This window comes from Chelonia mydas, chromosome 7 (assembly GCF_015237465.2).
Source record: "Chelonia mydas isolate rCheMyd1 chromosome 7, rCheMyd1.pri.v2, whole genome shotgun sequence".
In the NCBI taxonomy this organism is placed as follows: Eukaryota; Metazoa; Chordata; order Testudines; family Cheloniidae; genus Chelonia; species Chelonia mydas.
In genome coordinates, this window is record NC_057853.1 from 43,875,033 (window position 1) to 43,895,439 (window position 20,407).

Here is a 20,407-nt window from a genome sequence, read left to right on the forward strand (position 1 = left end):
CTGTTCCCTGTAGTATTGAGTGTCACCAGGACCAAGGAAGTCTGATCATATGGTTAGAGCATGGGACTGGGACTCAAGAGATTCAGGTTTGATTCCTGAGTGGGCAAGTCACTTCCTTTCTCGCTGGGCCTCAGTTTCCCAGCTGTACCAGGAGATAACAACACTCCCCTTATCTGTCCCGTTTAGACTGTAAACCCTTTGGGGTAGGGACTGCTTCTCCCCATGTTTGTACAGAACCCAGCATAATAGGGCTGCAATCTTGCTAATGCAAATGACCAAAGTCTTCCCTTAAGTAACCAGGGGAACTGCCTGTGTGCGGTTCTAGGTATTGCGGAACTGTGCAAGGCGTAGGGAGAAGCAGGGGCTGAGTTCTTGTTGCAGTCAGTGCGTGTATGTGGCTGACTCACAGGCACTGAGGTCACTGATTGCCCTATATTAGCATTTATGACTCGTCCCACAGCAGCCAACTTCTGTTTTAGTTTCTGAGTTGTAGAGAGCAGTCGCGGGCAGAGCACGAAGCTGACGTGGTTTCCCCCTCGCGCTCCTTTTTAATGTCTTCAGTCTGGTTTAAGAAGCATTTTTTGAGAAACGGATCCACAACAAACCCAGGGAAAGCCGAGTCCCTCGGGCGGGGGGTGGAGCAGCAGCTGCCAGCTGCCTCGCTGTACAGGAGGCCCAAGTTCCTGCGCGGAGTCTGCTCCGGCGAGAGGCTTCCAGGCAAGCGGCCTATTTACTGCCCACCCCGGGACAGGCCACTGCAGTGGGGGACGGGCTACGCGGAGTGAGTACCCCTTGCTCAGGGTTAGTGGCGGGATCGGGGAGAATCCGGTGCGTGGCTGAGCCTGGAAGACGTGTGTGTGTGTGTGAGAGAGAGAGAGAGAGAGAGCCTGGAAGATGTACGTGTATGTGTGAGAGAGAGAGCCTGGAAGACGTGTGTGTGTGTGTGTGTGAGTGAGAGAGAGAGAGAGAGAGAGAGCCTGGAAGACGTGTGTGTGTGTGAGAGAGAGAGAGCCTGGAAGACGTGTGTGTGAGAGAGAGAGCGAGAGAGAGAGAGAGCCTGGAAGATGTACGTGTATGTGTGAGAGAGAGAGCCTGGAAGATGTGTGTGTGTGTGTGTGTGTGTGAGTGAGAGAGAGAGAGAGAGAGAGAGAATATGGGTCTGCTTACAGTTGGGCGGGGGAGGGGGAGCAAAACTGGGATGGAATCAGCAGCTTTAATGCCACAGCAGCTTTATACTGAGTGTCCTGAAATCCCAGGCTGAAGCCCAGGAGGAAATGCAAATGCTGGCTCTTCATCCTACACTGCTTTTGTCCTCCCTCCCCTGCCCCTTCTTGTATCTGTTGTTGACCCTGCCAGCAGATCTAATGTCTAACACCAGCCACAGTTCTAGTAACTAGGGTTTGGGGCTAGAAGTGCTTTCAGCATCTAACAGGGAGAGTCCTGGCCTCTAGTGGTTGTGGCCCCTGTGGGAACATGCCAGACTGTGCCAGGGAGACGAAAGCAGGATGTCAGGCCAGGGTTAGAAAGATCTGCAGGTTTACTACAGCATGGTGAAATAGGAGCTTTCTGAAAACGTGCAGAGCAGGCATGTCAGATCTTCCCTGACTGCTACAGACTAGGAGAGGGAGAGGGTTCTCCTGTCAGGGGGTGTGAGCATGTCAACAGAAATAGTGCCTGCATGCGGCTGCTCGCACAGTCCCTAGGGCCAGAGGATGGACTCCCTGAGCTCCCAGTAGAGCGGCAAGAGGTGCTGTAGAGGCAGAGATCGGAGAACTACTGCCTTGTTAGGAGCTGCTTGGAGACAACCAGTGTTGTCTTCATGGACTGCCAGCTCAGCAGGGCATCAACAGCTGGTGCCAGACCAAAGACTTCTACCCTGAAGGCTCCAGATCTTCCTGATTGCTAGAAAGGAAGCAAGAGAATTAGGATGACATAGTATTTCCATTTCCTCCTGCCCCTCATCCCAAAGGACTCTCCAGCGATCCCATCTCTGGGTGAAGCTCGGCTGCTGAGCAGCACCACAGCTGCTCAGGGCAGGAAGGGAAGAAAAAGAAAGGCACAGCCACTTGAAACTGCAGGGAGAAGTTAAAGGCAGAATGTAGCTATCGCTGTGGGAGTTTGGCCAGGATACCAGTGCAAGAGAGATGTCACCATCTGACAGCAGAGAGCTCCTTAGCCTGTACTGGAGCAATGGCTCGGGTGGGTGGGGAAGAGCACCTCCTAGTTCATCAGCAGCCCGGCTTTTGTAGCACACAGGAGATTTCCCAGCCAAGTGCTCTCCACACTCAGTGCTGCTTAGCGGGGATGATTTGACATGATTATAGGCAAAGGTTCCATGCATGGCTGTAAGGAAGGCAAGGGCTTAGCCCATCTTGCAACGGTGTCCTGTAAAGCCAGCCAAACTGGGCACAGATGAATGGGGAGACAGGCAGCCTCTCAGGTGCCGGGATCCAAGCTCATCATAGAGCAATGTCAGCACCCCTGCAATTGCAGTCAAATGAAGAGGGAGCCACTGTGGGCTTTGGAGGATCCGTTCCCCCAGCTTTACCCACTCACGCATTTCCAACAAGCCTGTGCCTCAGTTCCCGTGCTGTCATCGCTCTTCAACTCTTGGAGACAAACACTGAGCTGGTGTAAATCCACACCTCTTCAGTGAAGCTATGCCTGCTTTCTTCAGCTGAGGATCTGGCCCTTCCTTTTGAATGTTTCTCCCGTCCTCTGTGATGACTTTGTTTATACTGAGTTGCACAAGGTCTGCTAGAAACTTCAAAGCTGCAGAGAACTGGTCAAACAAGGCTCTTCAGAGTAATTCCTAGCATTGGAACAGGCAGACGGGGCTATACGGTGGTGTTGTGTGAGCCAGGCTTGCAGGCAGGAGGAGGAGATGTTAATCCTTTGCTCCAAGGAAAACAGTAGAAGAATTCTGATAATGCAAATTCAAACTTGAGGAGATAAATCAGTGAGGTGCCTGCTGTGCCAGGCAGGACTGGATCAGCCCCCAGAAAAGAGCAAAGTGAATGTTTGGGCTTTGGCTGCTTTTTAGGGTTAATAATACTGCTGGTTGTAGAAGCTGTTCACTTCATCCCTGGCCAAGGAAGGGCCAAGTTCTCTGGCCCACTCTACAGCGCAAAGGAAGTGGAAACCTCCATTGAGTCCCCTGCTGAGGATTCCCTTGGTGTGGGCTGAGTCTCCAGCAGGTGAAGAGCTGGTGGAACTGGCTCCTGTGCCCCTTTCTCAGTGTAGGGGGCATGTTTGGGGTGGGGAGGTATATGTCTTGGGCAGATAAGGGGAATGGCTGGAGCACAAAGCTGCTTAGGGCCCCAGCCAACTGACATAATTCAGAGCAGCTCCCAGGCATCTCTAAAATGCTCCGGAGCCAGGACCAGAGCTAAAAATCAAGGGTGTGTACTGGCTCCTTGCCATCTCCCACTCTGCTGTGCCAGGTGTAAGCAGAGAATCAGGCCTGAAGCGCCTGGATGATAATGACTGCCTGTTCCTCTCCGTCGAAGAGCAATAAGGGTTTAAAAGCACTAAGACTGGCTGGACAGCTCACAGACGATGAGACTCCAGTAGTCCTGTGCTGTGACTTTACCGTGCTTTATCGTTGGGCCACATGTTCCTGTGGCCGTGCAGAGCAACTTACAAAAACAGTCTCAAAATCCTTACCTGATAGGCTCCATCTCTGCGCTCAACCCAAACAGCTCTGCATAACCCAGGGAATCCTCTGGGGGTCAGTTATACTGGCATTACAGGTGCTTTGTACTGCCAGAGTGGTGCAAGGAAGTGTAGCAGAAGCATAGGTCTGGCCCTGTTGGCGTTAAGATGTGAATACCAGCCAGAACATGGAGAGAGATGCCTTTAAAAGAGGGCACACTAGGACAGACGCAAGCAACAACAATGCTCATGCAGGGACATAGACACAGCACAAGTCCTGGCGTATGTACTAGTACCATTCCTGCCAGAAATGCCAGTGCTCCCGGAGCCAATGGGAGAAGGCCACAGAGAGAGCCCAGGCTCTTAACACAGACACTCCATACTGTACACATAATAGATTATCACGCTATAATTTTCCATAGCTCCAATCACTTGCTGACATTTATGTTCTGAATAAAAACCTTTCTCCCTCCCCATTCAGCTGCTTCCTTGTTCCTGCAGTGACTGCATAATGAACCTATTTGTTCAATCACTGTCACATGACACAGAGATGACTGAGGTTGAAAAGGGAGCAAGCATGGTATAGTGATCAGAGCACAGGACTGGGAGTCAGGAGATCTGGATTCCATTCCTTGCTCCACCTTTGCTGTGTGACCTCAAGCAAGGCCTACGATTCCGAGAGCCTCCACTGATTTGGGTGCCTCTGGTTTTGTGTGGCCAACTTGAGACACTGTCAACTGGTTTTCATAGATGCCGAGTGCCCACAATTGCAACCAACTTTAAAGAGAACTGGGGGTGCTCAGCACCCCTAGAAGTCAGGCCTTATGGATCTCAAGTGGGGCACCCAAAAATCAGTGGACACCTTTGGAAATGGAGGCCTTAACCTTTCTGTGCCTCAGTTTCCCTATCTGTAAAGGGTGTGTGTGTATCTAATGATACATGCCTCTGAGGTGGGGCTGTGAAGCTAAATGCACTGAATGTTTATAAAGCACTTTGAATCTTGAATGGAGCGTGCTAGAGAATTGCAAAGTACTATTATTATATATGTAAAATCATTCAGGCTTTGCCACTACCTAAGTACACACCTGCAGTAGCAAAAAGGGCAGTGACTATATGCAATGACTGAGATCACTGACTCCTAATGCCCGAGACACCTCCATCTCCAATAAATAACTTGGGGCTCTTCCTAGTAATTAGTTTTCTGTATTTGCTCAGACACCTAGGAGATCCATCCCTGGAATTGACTTGACCTTGTGTGCTTCACAAAGGCACTTCAGAATCATGATTCACTGTCCCCCAAAACATGAGACTGACTTTAAAATCATGAGATTTAAAAAGGCTAAGTGTTGGGTTTTTTGTATTTGCCTCTGGCAGTTGAGCCATTGCGGATCATGTTTCCCAGTTTTTCTCTGCAGCCTGGAGGGCCAGAAATATAGTTTTTAAAAAAATACAAGCTGAGACTCTCACAATCCCATGACTCCAGGAGCTGGGGTTTAAAGAACACCAAATGCCATTGGACTCATGATAAAATCACAAGAGTTGGCAACACAGCAATACTATAATATTCCCCACAGGCTCTTTACACAAGTGTCTTGGACCTAGCATAATGCTAGGTATGTATGTCATTTCCCAGTTAATTGGAGCATTTGTCTCCTCAGAGTCATCAATGCAGAGAAATCGGAGTTCAATGAGGACCAGGCGACATGCTGTCAGATATCCATCAGGAGGAGGGAGATTGGCATGAAGGAGGAGCAGGACTGGATGATTCTTTGCGCCAATCAGGTGATTCCATGTGTTCTGTCTCATCTACCTGTATCTCATGTATGGATGTATGTCTAGTTCCCCACTCACCGTGGAACCTAGCTGAGTTGTCTGATCCTTCATACACAACTGTTTGGATGATGAGCACCCTTGCCTTGGGGTTCAGCTCAGGGGGCCTGTTCCAGTCCCCATGGGAGGCAATGGAAAGCCTCCCCTTCGGTGGGTTTTGGATTAGGTACTGAAAGAGGATGTCTGAAGAAGCAGGGCAGTGCCCTGGGGTGGAAGCAGCCACAGGACACATAATATAGGTTCCACCATCTCTGGCCATCTAGACATGGGGTTCTCAAACTGGGGGTCGGGACCCCTTAAGGGGTCACGAGGTTATTATATGGGGGGCCACAAGCTGTCAACCTCCACCCCAAACCCTGCTTTGCCTCCAGCATTTATAATAGTGTTAAATATATAAAAGAGTGTTTTTAATTTATAAGGGGGGGTCGCACTCAGAGGCTTGCTATGTGAAAAGGGTCACCAGTAAAAAAGCTTGATAACTACTGATCTAGACGGTATGAGGTCCACCTGCTCTGACCATACAGATGGTATGAGTATACCTGCTGCTGCCGTTCAGAGTCCCATTGCGGGAGACAAGCTGTGCTCAGTGTATATCGCATTGCCATCATGTGGCCAGTTGCTAGTAAACAAATATCCTTGATATCCCTAACTAAGTTGCTCTCATTAACCATTCCATCCTGTTTTGCCATGTCATTTACCATCATTGGGCTGCTGTCAGTGGACTGTTTGTGTCTGCGTCGTAGCCATGTGGGAAAAGGAAGACAAAGGATGACCAGCTCCTGCTATGAATGAGAAATGCTGCCTCATGGTTTTTAGCCATGCAATGAGAGCATTAATGGTTTTGTTGGTTGGTTTTGTTAATAAATGTCCTGAATTTCCCATGAAACACTACAGGAGGCATGAGCTCAGGCATTATCCCTGCAAAACACTGCTGCAATTCTGTGCCAGGAGTAAAACAAGAATGTTCAGAAAACTTTCTGGGGCTCAGCACAGTCTGTATTTTGGGGAGGCCAAATGATGTGCTAGTGAATCTGAAAATGCCACCGGGGTTGTGTGTCCTGCCAGGATGGCATATACATATATATGTATATATAAAACCTGTCGTCAAAAGTTCCAGGTTGTGCTCCTGCTACCTGCACAGAGCTCCTCTCACCTTCACTCTTCTTCTCCCACTAGTATCTGGCTGGTTATTACTGGGCCCTGTTTGATGGCCACGGTGGCCCAGATGCAGCAATAATCGCCTCCAACTACTTGCATTACTGCATCAAGCAGAAGCTGGAGGAGGTGGTGGAAGGCATCACTGAAGCCCAGCCCCCCATGCATCTGAGTGGCTGCTGCATTTGCCCCAGCGACCCCCAGTTCGTGGAGGAAAAGCAAATCCAGCAGGAAGACGTGGTCATTGGAGCGCTGGAGAATGCCTTCCAGGAATGTGTGAGTGATCTGTCCGTGGGTACCCAGAGAATTGCACCACTGCTGCTCCACCCATGCCCAGTACCAGGGATGGCCACAAACAATGAAAGCAATTTCTCAGGCCCCAGTGCTACTCAGACTTGCCCCGTCTCTCCCTCCATCATTGCCACTGGAGGATAGTGAGGCAATTCTCATCTAGCACAGCGAGGCCCAGCTCTTACCTGGTGTCCCACAAGCCAGTCTGCAGTCACACTGCCCAAACTGGGATCTGCAGCCTCCCGCAGGGCCAAACACCTCCCCTCTTGTTTGATCTCTCTAAGGCCACCCAAACTGGCAGCGGTTTAGGCAACCCCTGTATCCACACTCTTAGTTCGGTTTAAGAGCAGCTTATTGTAGTTTAGCTTAAACCTGATCCTAACTGCCATAAACTAAACTGAAATAAACCTGGTCCAGACCAGATTAAGTGTGTTCACACAGCCGTTTGCACTGGGTTAACTGAATCCGTGTATATCCTACCTGAACTCTGCCATGTACATTGGTCAAACTGGACAGTCTCTACGTAAAAGAATAAATGGACACAAATCAGATGTCAAGAATTATAACATTCATAAACCAGTCGGAGAACACTTCAGTCTCTCTGGTCACGCAATCACAGACATGAAGGTCGCTATCTTACAACAAAAAAACTTCAAATCCAGACTCCAGCGAGAAACTGCTGAATTGGAATTCATTTGCAAATTGGATACTATTAATTTAGGCTTAAATAGAGACTGGGAGTGGCTAAGTCATTATGCAAGGTAGCCTATTTCCCCTTGTTTTTTCCTACCCCCCCCCCCCAGACGTTCTGGTTAAACTTGGATTTATGCTGGAAATGGCCCACCTTGATTGTCATGCACATTGTGGGGAGAGTGGTCAGTTTGGATGAGCTATTGCAAGCAGGAGAGTGAGTTTGTGTGTGTGTTGGGGGGGGTGTGAGAAAACCTGGATTTGTGCTGGAAATGGCCCACCTTGATTATCATGCACATTGTAGGGAGAGTGGTCACTTTGGATGAGCTATTACCAGCAGGAGAGTGAGTTTGTGTGTGTAAACCTGGATTTGTGCTGGAAATGGCCCACCTTGATTATCATGCACATTGTAGGGAGAGTGGTCACTTTGGATAAGCTATTACCAGCAGGAGAGTGAGTTTGTGTGTGTGGTTTTTGGAGGGGGGTGAGGGGGTGAGAGAACCTGGATTTGTGCAGGAAATGGCCCACCTTGATTATCATACACATTGTGAAGAGAGTGGTCACTTTGGATGGGCTATTACCAGCAGGAGAGTGAGTTTGTGTGGGGGGCGGGGGCGGAGGGTGAGAAAACCTGGATTTGTGCTGGAAATGGCCCAACCTGATGATCACTTTAGATAAGCTATTACCAGCAGGAGAGTGGGGTGGGAGGAGGTATTGTTTCATGGTCTCTGTGTATATAATGTCTTCTGCAGTTTCCACAGTATGCATCCGATGAAGTGAGCTGTAGCTCACAAAAGCTTATGCTCAAATAAATTGGTTAGTCTCTAAGGTGCCACAAGTACTCCTTTTCTACCTGAACTAGTGCAACTGCACATATTGACAAGCCCTCAATTGGCCTCTGTTGAGAAGTTACGGGGAGACGTTCAAGGGTATAGAGGAGATAGGTGCACAACTCCCATGGACTTTCAACAGGAGTTGGGAGCCTAACTTTGAAAATCTTCCCCTCAACCTGCTACAATACGCTCTGATGTCCAGCAGTTCTAAGATCTGTCACGTACTAGAGTCCTGGGATGCTCCAGCTGCAGCTCCCCTGGTTGTGCCAGAGCAATAGCTCCATTCCCCACTATCGTTTTATCAGTTCTGTAGTCACCATCCTGGATTTAGTCTGCTGCTCTTCCTGAGGGCCATACTGCCACAGATCAGGTCACTAACTGGAGTTGTTCACACCAACAGGATGAAATGATTGGTCAGGAGATGGAAGCTACTAATCAGTCAGGAGGCTGCACTGCTCTGGCTGCCCTCTACCTACAGGGAAAGCTCTACGTGGCTAATGCCGGGGACAGCAGGTAAGTTCAGACCCCAGCTCATGGTGGATTTTGCTGAGCACAAGGATATGGCACACTGGGTTACCCATCAATGGGTAAGATATATTCCTTTAGGCATATACAGAATTCCCTTTCATCCACGTGACAGGTTTACAGACAGACTGGCAGGGCTATTTCTAACTGGCAATGTGCAGATAGCATTGGGCTATTGGATATGAAAGGAGCTACCAAGCCAAGGGGCCCCAATTGCTTTGTTGGTTCTAGATCCATTAAGCTGCAGCTAATACTACCTCCAGCTGGGCCAGTGTGACATAAGCATTGTTTATGTCCCTTCTTCCTGATCCTGGCCTGTGGGTGCATTCAAATACAGAGCAGGGGAGGATTTTAGAGTCTCCACAGCAGTTGAGAGTTCATTGCTTCCTCCAGTAAAGTTGTGTCATTCTTAAACTGACCAGGCCAAACTCTGCTCTGGTGTAAGAATTCAATTGCAATGAAGTTATGGAAGTTACATCAGCACTGAATTAGGCCAGCTCTGTCCATCTGCCTATACACCAAATTCATTCCTCGTGTAACTTTGACCTCAGTGGACTTGAGCCTTCTGACCAGTGATGAATTGGGCCCCAGGTATTTTTGTGTGTACCTGTCCCCATGGAACAAAACATTAAGTAGGGACATAAGGAAGGAGGGAGCAGAGAGCGACTATACTGCGGTTACTGACTCAGAGGAGGAGTACCGTAAATGGAAATTAAATACAAGGTAAGAAAGCATTTTCCTGATAGCTATAGGCTTAGAACCTCCTCTCTTTTCCATGCAGGGCAATCCTTGTTCGGAAACAAAGTGTAGTGCCTCTGAGCAGTGAGTTCACTCCAGAGACAGAGAGGCAGAGAATCCAGCAGCTGGTAAGTGGTGCCTTCTTTTAGCCACCTGCATGTATTGTAATGATGAATGTGTGTGCCTGTGAGATTGTACAGGTGAGCAAATGCCCTTCCCCAGCCACTGCCCTGTCAGTGCCCCCAGCATCAAAGCTCCTCCTAACGTCATGGATCTTGTCCAGGCTGTCAAGAGCATCATTTGAGGTACACTGCCTCTTCGGTGCTGGGGAACTGGTAAATGCAGTATGGCCAAATTAGGAAGGAGACCACCCCCTAACACCAGCTTGAGTGGATAGTAGATGGAGCTCAGAAAATACAGGTTCTGTCAGCCTGCACTTCAGCAATAGTAAATGCCATGCTGGAAGGTAAGGGGATCAAGTCCAGGCTCTACAGCCCCCAAGAAGGAGTAATGATGGCTGAGCTACAGCAGAACCTGGCGAATAATACCACTACTTAGCTCTTACATCGCATTTTCCATATGTAGATCTCAAGCATCTTGAGCTTAAGTGTCATTATTCCTGTTCTATTGATGGGGAAACTGAGGCACCGAGCGATGATGAGACTTGTCTAAAATCACATGGCACGTCAGGGACAGAGCACAACCCTACTGCTGACTTCCAGCCCTGGGCTCCATCCATGAGTCCCGGGGCGGCCGTCGTCCTTAACCCTTGAGATGACAATTCCGTTTTTATTCCTTCTCTAGGCCTTTCTCTGCCCCAAGCTCCTGGCAGATGAGTTCACCCGGTTTGAGTTTCCTAGGAGACTGAAAGGCGATGACGTAGGCCAGAAGGTCCTGTACCGGGATTACTCCATGGCTGGCTGGTGAGTCTCCGACGTGTAGAGATATCCTTATAATTGTACTCCCTTCCCCGGGTATCCCAGTGAGCTCAGCTGAGCTTACTTTTGGCAGTGAGGAAGTATGGTGCAAAGAAAGGGGAGGTCCTGGCATGAACCATCTGATGCTGAATGCTGCTTGTGAGGAGACAAGTGAATTTAGCACTGGTGACAGGAGTTGGACTAACACTCTGGAGCCTGAAGTCCCCTCTTCACCACAACATGCCCTGCTAATGGGCCTCAACATCTGCCCAGGGGCAACTCGCCTTGAGGAGAGAGTTTACTTTAAATTCTGGACTCCTCTACTGCGAGTGCCAACAAGGGAGACTTGAGAGAGGCAGAATCCCAGCCACCAGTTTGTTTTGTCACTGCATAGCCATCAGATGGCAACCAGTGCAAAATGCTTATGGCCGACTGATTCCCACATTCCCTCCCCCAGCCCTTTTCCTTGCACAGAGTAGGTTGATATGTTTGTACTGGCCACATGCAGTGTGAGCAGTAAGGATGACGAGACATCTGAGTTCAGTCTCCCTGGGCAGTGCTGTTGCCCCACAGGAGGCTGCTTGCCAGCCATTAGCAAATCCCCTGTTCTTGTCTGTCTACGAGGAAGGGCAGCGATGAGTTCAGGCCAGAGAAGAGATGGTCTACGGCATAAAAGCCCTTCTGCACCTCATCTCTCTAGGTATTTGACCAGGAAGCCCAGTCTTGGTGCACCAGCAGGGGTACAGATGGAGAGAAGTGAGAGGAGAAGGGTCTGGTCTTGTCACTGAGGAACTGGACCAAGCCCCAAGAGAGCTGGGGTCAAGTCCCAGTTTTGTCAGAGTCCTTGTGTAAGCCGAGGTGCATCACTTAGTCTCTGTACCTGCGTCACAGAGAGTGTTGGGAAGACAAGTTCACTGTTGTTGAGAGAGGCTCACACACTGGGTGATGGGCCCCATAGAAAAGCCTTTAAGTAAATGAAATGCCAGGGAATGACATATTATATTTATTCTAGGGGATACAAGACAGTGGAGAAAGCTGACCTCAAGTACCCTCTTATCCACGGCCATGGGAAGCAGGTAACTGAATTCACTACAGACCCCTACCCACTGGGAGGGCAAGAGCCTTACAGAGCCATGACTGTCAAGACAGTAACAGCTGCTCAGCACCCCTTCTTTAATTTAGTTATAGGCAATGCTGTGGGGCTTGGCCCTGGAGTAGCTGACCAACATGGTCTCTTCATCCCATACAGAGAGAAACTCTCGAGACCCTTCCACATCAGACACTACCATGGCTTCCCCTGCAGCCCAATCCCCCCAACACAGAGCAGCCAGGCAAGCCTCATCAGCCTGCAATGCAAATGTGCAGTGCTTTCTAATCCCTGCTGGGGGCATGGTGTTGCCCTGAGGCCAAGGACTCAACACGATTCAAAGAGGGAGAGGATAGTTATGTGGCTATCAAGACTACCTAGAGTTACAATTAATGACAGCCAAACTTTTGAAAGGGATATTAAACATCCTGCTTCAGGGCTTATGCCAACCTCTATTAGAGAGCAGGATGAGACCTCTGTGTGTAGTTCTTACACCTTCTTCTGAAGTATCTGCTGTTGGCCACGGTCCGAGACAGGACACTGGACTAGATGGACCACGGGTCAGATCCAGTCTGGCACACCATGTTCAGCACTGACCTTCACACACAAGCACCTCCAGAGCCAGCATTAACACTTTGAGGCAGGGCTACACAAGTGTCTTTCTGCCCCTCCCTCCAAACAGAACTGATTGCTATCATCCACCATGATCATCCCACTGTACGTGGGGGCCTACGTATTCAGGGGAGCGTCAGGATTCTTTGTGTGTGTGTGCGGGGGGCGGGGGCAGCCACCATTGTGCATAGCAAGTGCATGCATCTCAGGGTGGGACTTTGTCACCCCAGCCTCATGCTATAGCAGCCCAGCTGCAAGCTCCTTGCAGTGGCTTACGTTGCTGTATATTTGCAAGGTTCTCCAGAAGGAACAGGACTAGAACCTGCCTTTGCAAGTGAAAGCTGAGAATCTGCTTTATCTTTGTAGTTCTTCCAAAATCAAAGGAAGTTACAGCTACGAGCTTCCCTAGGCCTGAAGAAGAGCCCTGAACCCAGCCCCGCCTCCTGCAGGTTGAATCTCCATAGCACCCTGTGACCTTTGGTCCAAACCAAGGTCTAGTGGACAGGTGTATTCATGTCAATGAAAACATTCCACAGGCATTTGGCCCCTCTGACGTTTTGCTCACATTGGGCCAGGCAGAATCAGACTCTGTCTCAAGGGTTCTCTTCTCTCCCATCAGTTCCATGCTTTGTGCCAAGTGGCATGGCCTGTGGCCTTTGTTCAGTTCTGCCTGGGAAGAGGCAGGACACTGACACCCAAAGTCTCAGAACTCCTTCAGAGCACTGAGTTCTGGGTTGCACTGACACACGGCTTTGTTCTGTTCCAGACACGCTTGCTGGGGACCCTGGCTGTGTCACGAGGGCTGGGGGATCATCAGCTGAAAGTTATTGACACGGACATCGAAGTCAAGCCATTCCTCTCCTACATCCCCCAAGTAAGTGACTAAGGGGAAGTGAGGATTGTGATCATGAACGTAAAAGAGTCTAGCTGCCAGAACTAGGGATCCCACTTTAGCAGAACCAGGTCATGGAACCTCCTTTCTGAAGCAGCAGGACTCAGCCTAACTTGGTTTTGGTTTGCATACTGCACAGCTTCCAGCGGGTGGTATTAATCCAACAGCACAGGTTGGGGCGGAGAGGACAGGGATAGGGAAAGTTTCAGGTATATTGGTCTGTTTTTGTAGCCCAGGATTCTTTCAGAGGAGCAACCCCTTGCTCATTCCAAGTTTACCCATTCAATGGTGCAGTCACCAGCCTTTTATAACAATCAACTAGAGTGGTGCCAGTGCCCCAGCTTGTTATAAACCAAGATGACCCATTTAGTTTTGGATTCAAATGCTCTTCAGGCTTCCTGACTATGACAGAATAGGCCCACCCTCGTGGACAGCCCCTGGCCATGTGCCTTCATGAAGTTCATTAAGCATGACCACCCTTAAACAGGGAAATCAAAGAAAGATAGGATTTGCTTACATTTTTGAGGCCAAACACACTAGAGGAACATGAAGAATACCATTTGCTGTGTACTAGAGCTGATGGGGAAAACCTAAGTAAATCACTAACTCTGTTCTCTAGGTGAAAGTGTTTGACTTTGCTTCGCATAACATTAAAGAAGATGATGTCCTTGTCCTGGCAACTGATGGCCTTTGGGACATTCTGTCCAATGAAGAGGTGGCCCAGACTGTCAGGAGCTTTATTGACAAAAACAGAACAGACCCATACAGGTAGTATTGAGCTTTTCTAGCTGTTACTACCCCATGCAGCTGGTATGGAGATGAATGGGGGCCTCTGTCGCCCCTTGCTTTGGCTGGGAGACTGCTCATGCTCTTAGTGAAGACAGTTTTGTGAAGTCACAAATCACTCCACTCTCTGGCTAACATGTCTTCCTCCTGTGTGTTAAATTAAACTCCTATAGCATTAGCTGCTGTACTCAAACCACATTAGCTTATCCTCCCATTCTCTTATGGAACATCGTGTCCCTTCTGTATTATCAGCCAGTGTAGTCTGGTCAGATGTTCATCAGCATTCCTGTAGCCATCCAAACTCACTGCTTATTCCCAAGCCCATGGACCCGGTCATACTACTGAAGGCTGTAGCTGTAGATGCAGATGCATGGGGAGGTAGCATGGGTCAACGGACAGAGCATGGGCCTGGAACCGGCGGATTCCTCACTCAGTCAGTGACTTACTAACTGACCTTGGGCAAGTCATGTCACCACTTTGTGCCTGAGTTTTCTCATCTGTAAAATGACTATAATGATACTGACCTCCTTTATAATTATTATTAGCACCATCTGTGGCCCCAGTGACATGAGAGTGAGTGGGTTGGGCTGAGCAAAAGGTGGGAGCTAAAAGCACCTAACTTCTACCTCTGCGTTGGAAGACCTTTGGGAGTCTGGAGAAAGCCATACCTTTTATTTGCCCCTCCGTGAAATGGGGATAACAATGCCTTCTTCATGGGGGTGATAAGAGGCTGTCAGTCAGGCTCCAGGTCATGCTTCGAACAATGGCAGTGCCATGTATTAAGTCCTTGAGAGATAGATCCATGATAAACCTAAACTAACCTGGTTTTCCTGTTGCAGGTTTTCAGAACTGGCCAGGTGCCTGGTACACACAGCAAGGGGGAAGAAAAATGGCCATCAGTGGATTTTGGATGGCAACAGCCCGGCATCCTACGATGATATCTCTGTCTTTGTGATCCCACTATATAACAGGGATGAGGACTGTTAGTGTGTGTATATATATGATTCATATATCCATGTTATAGGTCATTGAGGCCTGGTATGAATGACATGTGCTTGACATGAATGCATGCATTGCAAGTTAGCAACCAAAGCAAGGACTTAAGGTCAAGGTCTATTAGAACTCCATACAAAAACAATCTTATGTTCTGAGAAAAATATGGAAAGTCATCAGAAAAGAAAAGAAAACCAGATGGACTATGTAAAATTGTATAAGAAGTGGAGAAAATGGCACATCTTGGATCATGGCAGCCTGCCCAGAATTGTCTCTTTAGAATTGTGGGGGTAGAAGGCCTAGTAAACAAAGGCAAAGAACCAATGACACAACAGAATGGACAAAAAATGGATGCCTATGATTTCTGCAAATCAGAGTTGTTTATTGATCCAGAGTCCCGTGTGGCTAGAGATGTGGTTTTGCCAGCTCCCTACAGCTTATGATCTTATCCTGATGGAAGGAACCTTGCTCTAGCCCTCAGGACCATTCTGACCTTTTGACTCTGGTATAGTATGTTTGGGGGTGTGAATGTGGAATGAGTAAGGTGGGTTTTTTTGTAATCAATGAAGAGCATTTAGAGTATCATATACCAATCCTGGGTGTGGTATCTGCTTTCTCCCCATCCCGTAGGGAGACCTGTATTATGGGTCTAACATTAGCATCATACAGAAGCTATAGAACTCTTGTATAATAGGGTTTTATGACTAAGTAGCAGTAAGAGAGACAGGTGTACTTCAGAGAGCACGGTTGTGTGCACACTTTCCAGTAAGAGGAAGAGTTACTGTAGTAAGACAGGTATTGGAACAGTGCCAGCTTGAGCAGAAGAGAACTTTCCTTTTGCTCCACCCACCTACAAAACATACTAGCCCACTGTACCATTTCTGGCATTATACCTCTGTATTACATCCCCTCATTCCCTAATGACCTCACAAGAATGGACAAGGTCAGAGGGGTTGTATTGGATGTCCAAGAACACAAGTTGTCCTTTTCTGAGGCTAACCCAATGCATGATTTAAGTACACTACAGCAGGGTTAGGCTAAAATGGGGATTGGCTCACTGAGAAATACCAATGAACATGGTGATAATTACCACGGCCTCTGAAAGAAGTTAGGTACAGTTAAAAACCTCACCCTTAAGATGAATCATTAAACAACAGCAGGACATCTCCAAAGGAGAAACAACCAGCTTATTGTGCTACTAACTTCCTGACAGTACCTGTATTTAACCCTTTCAAGAGAAGCCAGTCACTTACTACAATTGCTTTCGTTCTTTAATTCACATGGATTCCTTCTTTTAAGCAGTTCTCAGAGCTTGTCTACAGTTGAAATGCTACAGCTGTATCACTGTAGCACTTCAGTATAGAATCTCTCCCATTGGCACACGTAGAGTCATTTGCACAGGGTGGGTAGGGAGCGCATAAGTTTTATTTCTGGAAAGCTGGGGCTCAAGCAGACTAAACAGCAGCTGAGTTGTTTTTGGTGAAGGTTTGTATACACGGCTGCATTCTATGAGGGCGTGTAGTCAGCTAGAGATGGATTCATACCTTATGTATCAGGAGTTGGAGATTTACAGTTCACTGGAAAATCAGGAAAGCTGCTGGGAAGGACTGTAGTTCTAGGTGTGGGAACCATGCATATCTGAGGCCTCCAAGTGCTGAAGCAACAGCACCAAGCTCCTCCATATCACTAGGGTACCCCTGCAGCCAATGCTATTTTAAACAGAAGATGCTGTTTGGTAAAGGAGCCCTGAATAATCCAATACAACAAAATAAACTTCAAAGATGCACAAGAAGTTTCTTGTATAAAGACATACATTGGTCAGTTATTTAAGATAAACTTGAATGGTATATTTTGCAATTTAATGTACATAATTGTTATGGACTTACATATAGATAATTATAACACTTGCTTATAACAAAAGAGCATTGTTCATGTAACCCAGGCCTATAACACCTCAGGACCTTGAGCTTTCATCAGATGCAAGTGGCTAAGCTGGTTCAGTTAGTACATGGATAAAAAAACCTCCAGGGAAGACTCAGGCTGCTTGAAGTAGAGGTGATGATTGAGAAGGTGGTGTTTTGTCACTGAACCAGTGCAGAGACCAATTCCCCAGGATGGTGGGAAGATAGACTATGGTGCTGGAAGCACCATCTTTCAGAAAAGGAGTACTTGTGGCACCTTAGAGACTAACCAGTTTATTTGAGCATGAGCTTTCGTGAGCATGCATCCGATGAAGTGAGCTGTAGCTCACGAAAGCTCATGCTCAAATAAACTGGTTAGTCTCTAAGGTGCCACAAGTACTCCTTTTCTTTTTACGAATACAGACTAACACGGCTGTTACTCTGAAACCCATCTTTCAGAGGTGACAATACTTCGATAATTGCTTTTTTAAACTCTACATCTAGGATTCAGCTCAGATTTGGGCAACTATTTGTCTTGCTGCTTTAGGATTATCTAGCCTAAATTTCGGTGCACTCAAATAGATGGTGCATTTCACAACCGCAACTGCCAGATTTCTGTGACAAAAAGTCTCGGATATACTTCTTTTGTAGAGTGCTTTAAGCCCCATGGGGATAAGAGAAACTAACTGAAAAAAAATATATTTCTGTACAGATTCCTTCCACATAAGAAACCTGTTAATGCATCACTTCCAGTTCGATGGCCCCTCCTTTTCATATCCTTAATCCTTTCAGATGTAGAGCAGGACATTGGAGAATTGTCCAAGCAGTGTTAGGGGTTTTCCATTAGCAGACATGCCTTACTTTTACCACAATCTGTAATAGCTTGCAGGTGAATTCAGTAGGGAAGTTTACCTTGACAAAGTTGTTCTTTCGAGCCTGCTTATGGACAGCCATGGCACTGCATTTATTATGTTTTGCTCATACAACTTCATGTAATTAGATAGGCAGGTTAGAGAAGTCAGAGAATATAAAAAAAGAACCCTTATTCCGGACCATCTGAACAATGTGTTAGGATAGGTAAGAGGCTCAGAGTAGCCATACTTAGGGGGAGAACTTTAGTAATAGAACTCATTTCCCCAATTCTGTTTTTTCTTGTTTCTCAAGTAAAAACAACAAAATTCACCTAATGGTTTAACAACTCAGATCTAACCCACATTAGCTTAGTGCAAGTCTTTGTCCTTCTCTAGCAGCCAGACCATATTAAGAGGTTTGTGTCTCCCACTACATTCAAGCCAATAGACCTTTTGCCAATAGAGCAAGCAGTTGGGTCTCATGCTTTTAAATCCAGGTCACAGGTTCAATCCTAAACAATCACCTGACCGGGGTACAGTCAGACACAGATGACCAAACAAGTCCCAGTACAAACTCATGTCTAGTTATTCAAGTTACTGGTATATTTAAGGGCAAGAAAAGCATCTTTTAACAGACTGTTAGTATAGCAATAGCATAAGATGTCTGTTTCCATTACCAAAACCCTTATAATTAGGTAGAACAAACTCTTCATAGGCAGGGAACATTTTTAAAGTTATTTTAAATTAGTTTTCCCCTCTCCTACAAACAGTAAGTAAATTTGCACAGTAAAACTAATTGTCAAGTAGTAAACACAATCTACATTACTAAAAAAAAAAAAAATCGGTCTACAAAATATTTATTTGTTAACAGCCACAACACTGAACTTTCCACATCTGCAGTACTTTATGGCATCTCATAAATTTGACATTAATGTATTTACACTCCAATAGATGGTCACTACCTAAAAGTTAAATTCACAAAACCAAGCTCACAACCAAATATATAATCAATAAGACAGCAGTTGCAATGGACAGCCTTTCAAAGGCAAACAGGATCCCAGCCTGCTACTCAGAAATCCTGTTGCAGATTGTTAAAGTGCAAATATAGCCAGAACTGTGATCAGAAAAGAGATTGTAGCTTCCCTATTTATTCTCAGTTGCTTATCAAATCTGATTAGATTATGAATCAACGCCACAATCCTGCAAACTTTTGTACACATGCATCAATAGCATTATTCACATACTTAAAGTTAAGCACCTGTGTTATATCTGCAGGATTGGGGTATGGACAGGATTTTTTTTTTTTTTAAATAAAGATAAACTGCCTCCTTTGCAATCATATATGGATCTGAGAAGAGGTCAAGCTGGGCTCCTTTCTACTCCTATTACTGACACCACCAGTAACGAAGATTCGGAATCAGAACTTCCACTGATTAGTGCCTGAAGCAAAACAGAATCCAGCTCACTCTCCCCTATCAACTCTGCAGGGCCAATGGGAGTCAAAGTGACAGGATATAGCCACAGAGCTCTCACGCAGTAGGCTGGGTATGGTGATGCTATTTTTAGAGGTACTATTCTGATTATACCCAGTTTCCCCTAAAAGTACTGAAGTGTCACTCCTAACATTCTTTAGTTTTCAAGCCTTGCATATTCCTTGAAAGCCTTTTTCCCAGTCTTTCAGTTTGCTCTATGAAAGCTAATGAATGCAACTGAGTTTGTTGTTTTAAAAGTTTCCAGATAATTGTTTTGGCAACACAGTCAGCTCTCTTTCTATTTTTCCCTAAAACCCTGATCGCTACATTAAGATTGTGAGAGACTCATGCAACAAAGAAAATCAGTCAGCGGAAAAAAAAAAAAAAAAAGAAAAATCTAGTTCCCTAGAGACAAAATACTACCAATTTTACACTGACAATCAGTGCTGCCTTGTGTCTGATCCTGCAAACTTCTCTTGACCTGAAAACGTTTGATGTTTCTGATGTGCAAATTCTTTGATCAACATTTCAGCCCTCTATTGTGTTAAACATTCCATGCTGCACATACCAGAGAGGGTTTCAACGCATCTGGGGATACAGAATACAGCCTTATGAAAAGTGTTTAGAGCAGATTTGCAAGTGGCACTTCTCAGAAGAAAAATCTTTTGAGTCTCTTCCCTGCTTAAGTAATATCTGGTGGGGACTAACTGTTCGTTTCACGCACTTAAGAGCGCCTTTGCAAAAAACTGAATGAGTTTGCTTCAGGTTATCATTGTTTCAACCTCAATTTTATTTTATTTTTAAACTCCTCACCACCACCATAAACATGCTAAGTTATAAACCTCTGCAAAATATGGCTGCTCACAGAAACACTAAATGGCAGCTATAGCATCAAACAGCCCAGAATGCAACAAGAGCGAGCTAAAAAGAAACAGTTGCAGAAGCCTCGTCATGTGTAAGAATAGATTTTCATCTCCCTTTGCCCATGGCTTTTTGAGGGGAAATCAGCACAGTATTTGCCAGTAGGAGGGATGCTGGTGCAGCCATACAAAGGAATCTCTGATCTGGAACTCCTGCAGCATAAGTGTTTGGCGAGATCAAAAGGAAGTCAGTCTGTCATCCCCACTGAGTCTGAGTAACAGACTAACTCGCGTAACACAGAACACACCATAGAATCGGC

At 46.7% G+C, this 20,407-nt stretch overlaps 1 protein-coding gene across 1 annotated transcript; it reads left to right on the plus strand.

The window, feature by feature from the left end:
- Positions 1–437: 437 nt before the first annotated feature.
- On the plus strand, positions 438–16,777 carry PPM1M (protein phosphatase, Mg2+/Mn2+ dependent 1M). Its single transcript, XM_007061854.4, has 10 exons — positions 438–781; positions 5,313–5,436; positions 6,661–6,915; positions 8,854–8,966; positions 9,760–9,844; positions 10,521–10,639; positions 11,646–11,709; positions 13,099–13,206; positions 13,844–13,992; positions 14,850–16,777. Exons 1-10 carry the CDS (start codon positions 552–554, stop codon positions 14,995–14,997), a joined length of 1,395 nt encoding a protein of 464 aa, XP_007061916.1. The 5' UTR covers positions 438–551; the 3' UTR covers positions 14,998–16,777.
- The last annotated feature ends 3,630 nt before the right edge of the window (positions 16,778–20,407 follow it).

Coding starts and splice junctions, on each gene's coding strand:
- PPM1M (XM_007061854.4), top strand. CDS start 552: ATGTCTTCAGTCTGGTTTAAGAAGCATTTTTTGAGAAACGGATCCACA. Junction 6,916..8,853: donor AGAATGCCTTCCAGGAATGT/GTGAGTGATCTG, acceptor TCACACCAACAG/GATGAAATGATTGGTCAGGA. Junction 13,207..13,843: donor TCCTCTCCTACATCCCCCAA/GTAAGTGACTAA, acceptor TCTGTTCTCTAG/GTGAAAGTGTTTGACTTTGC.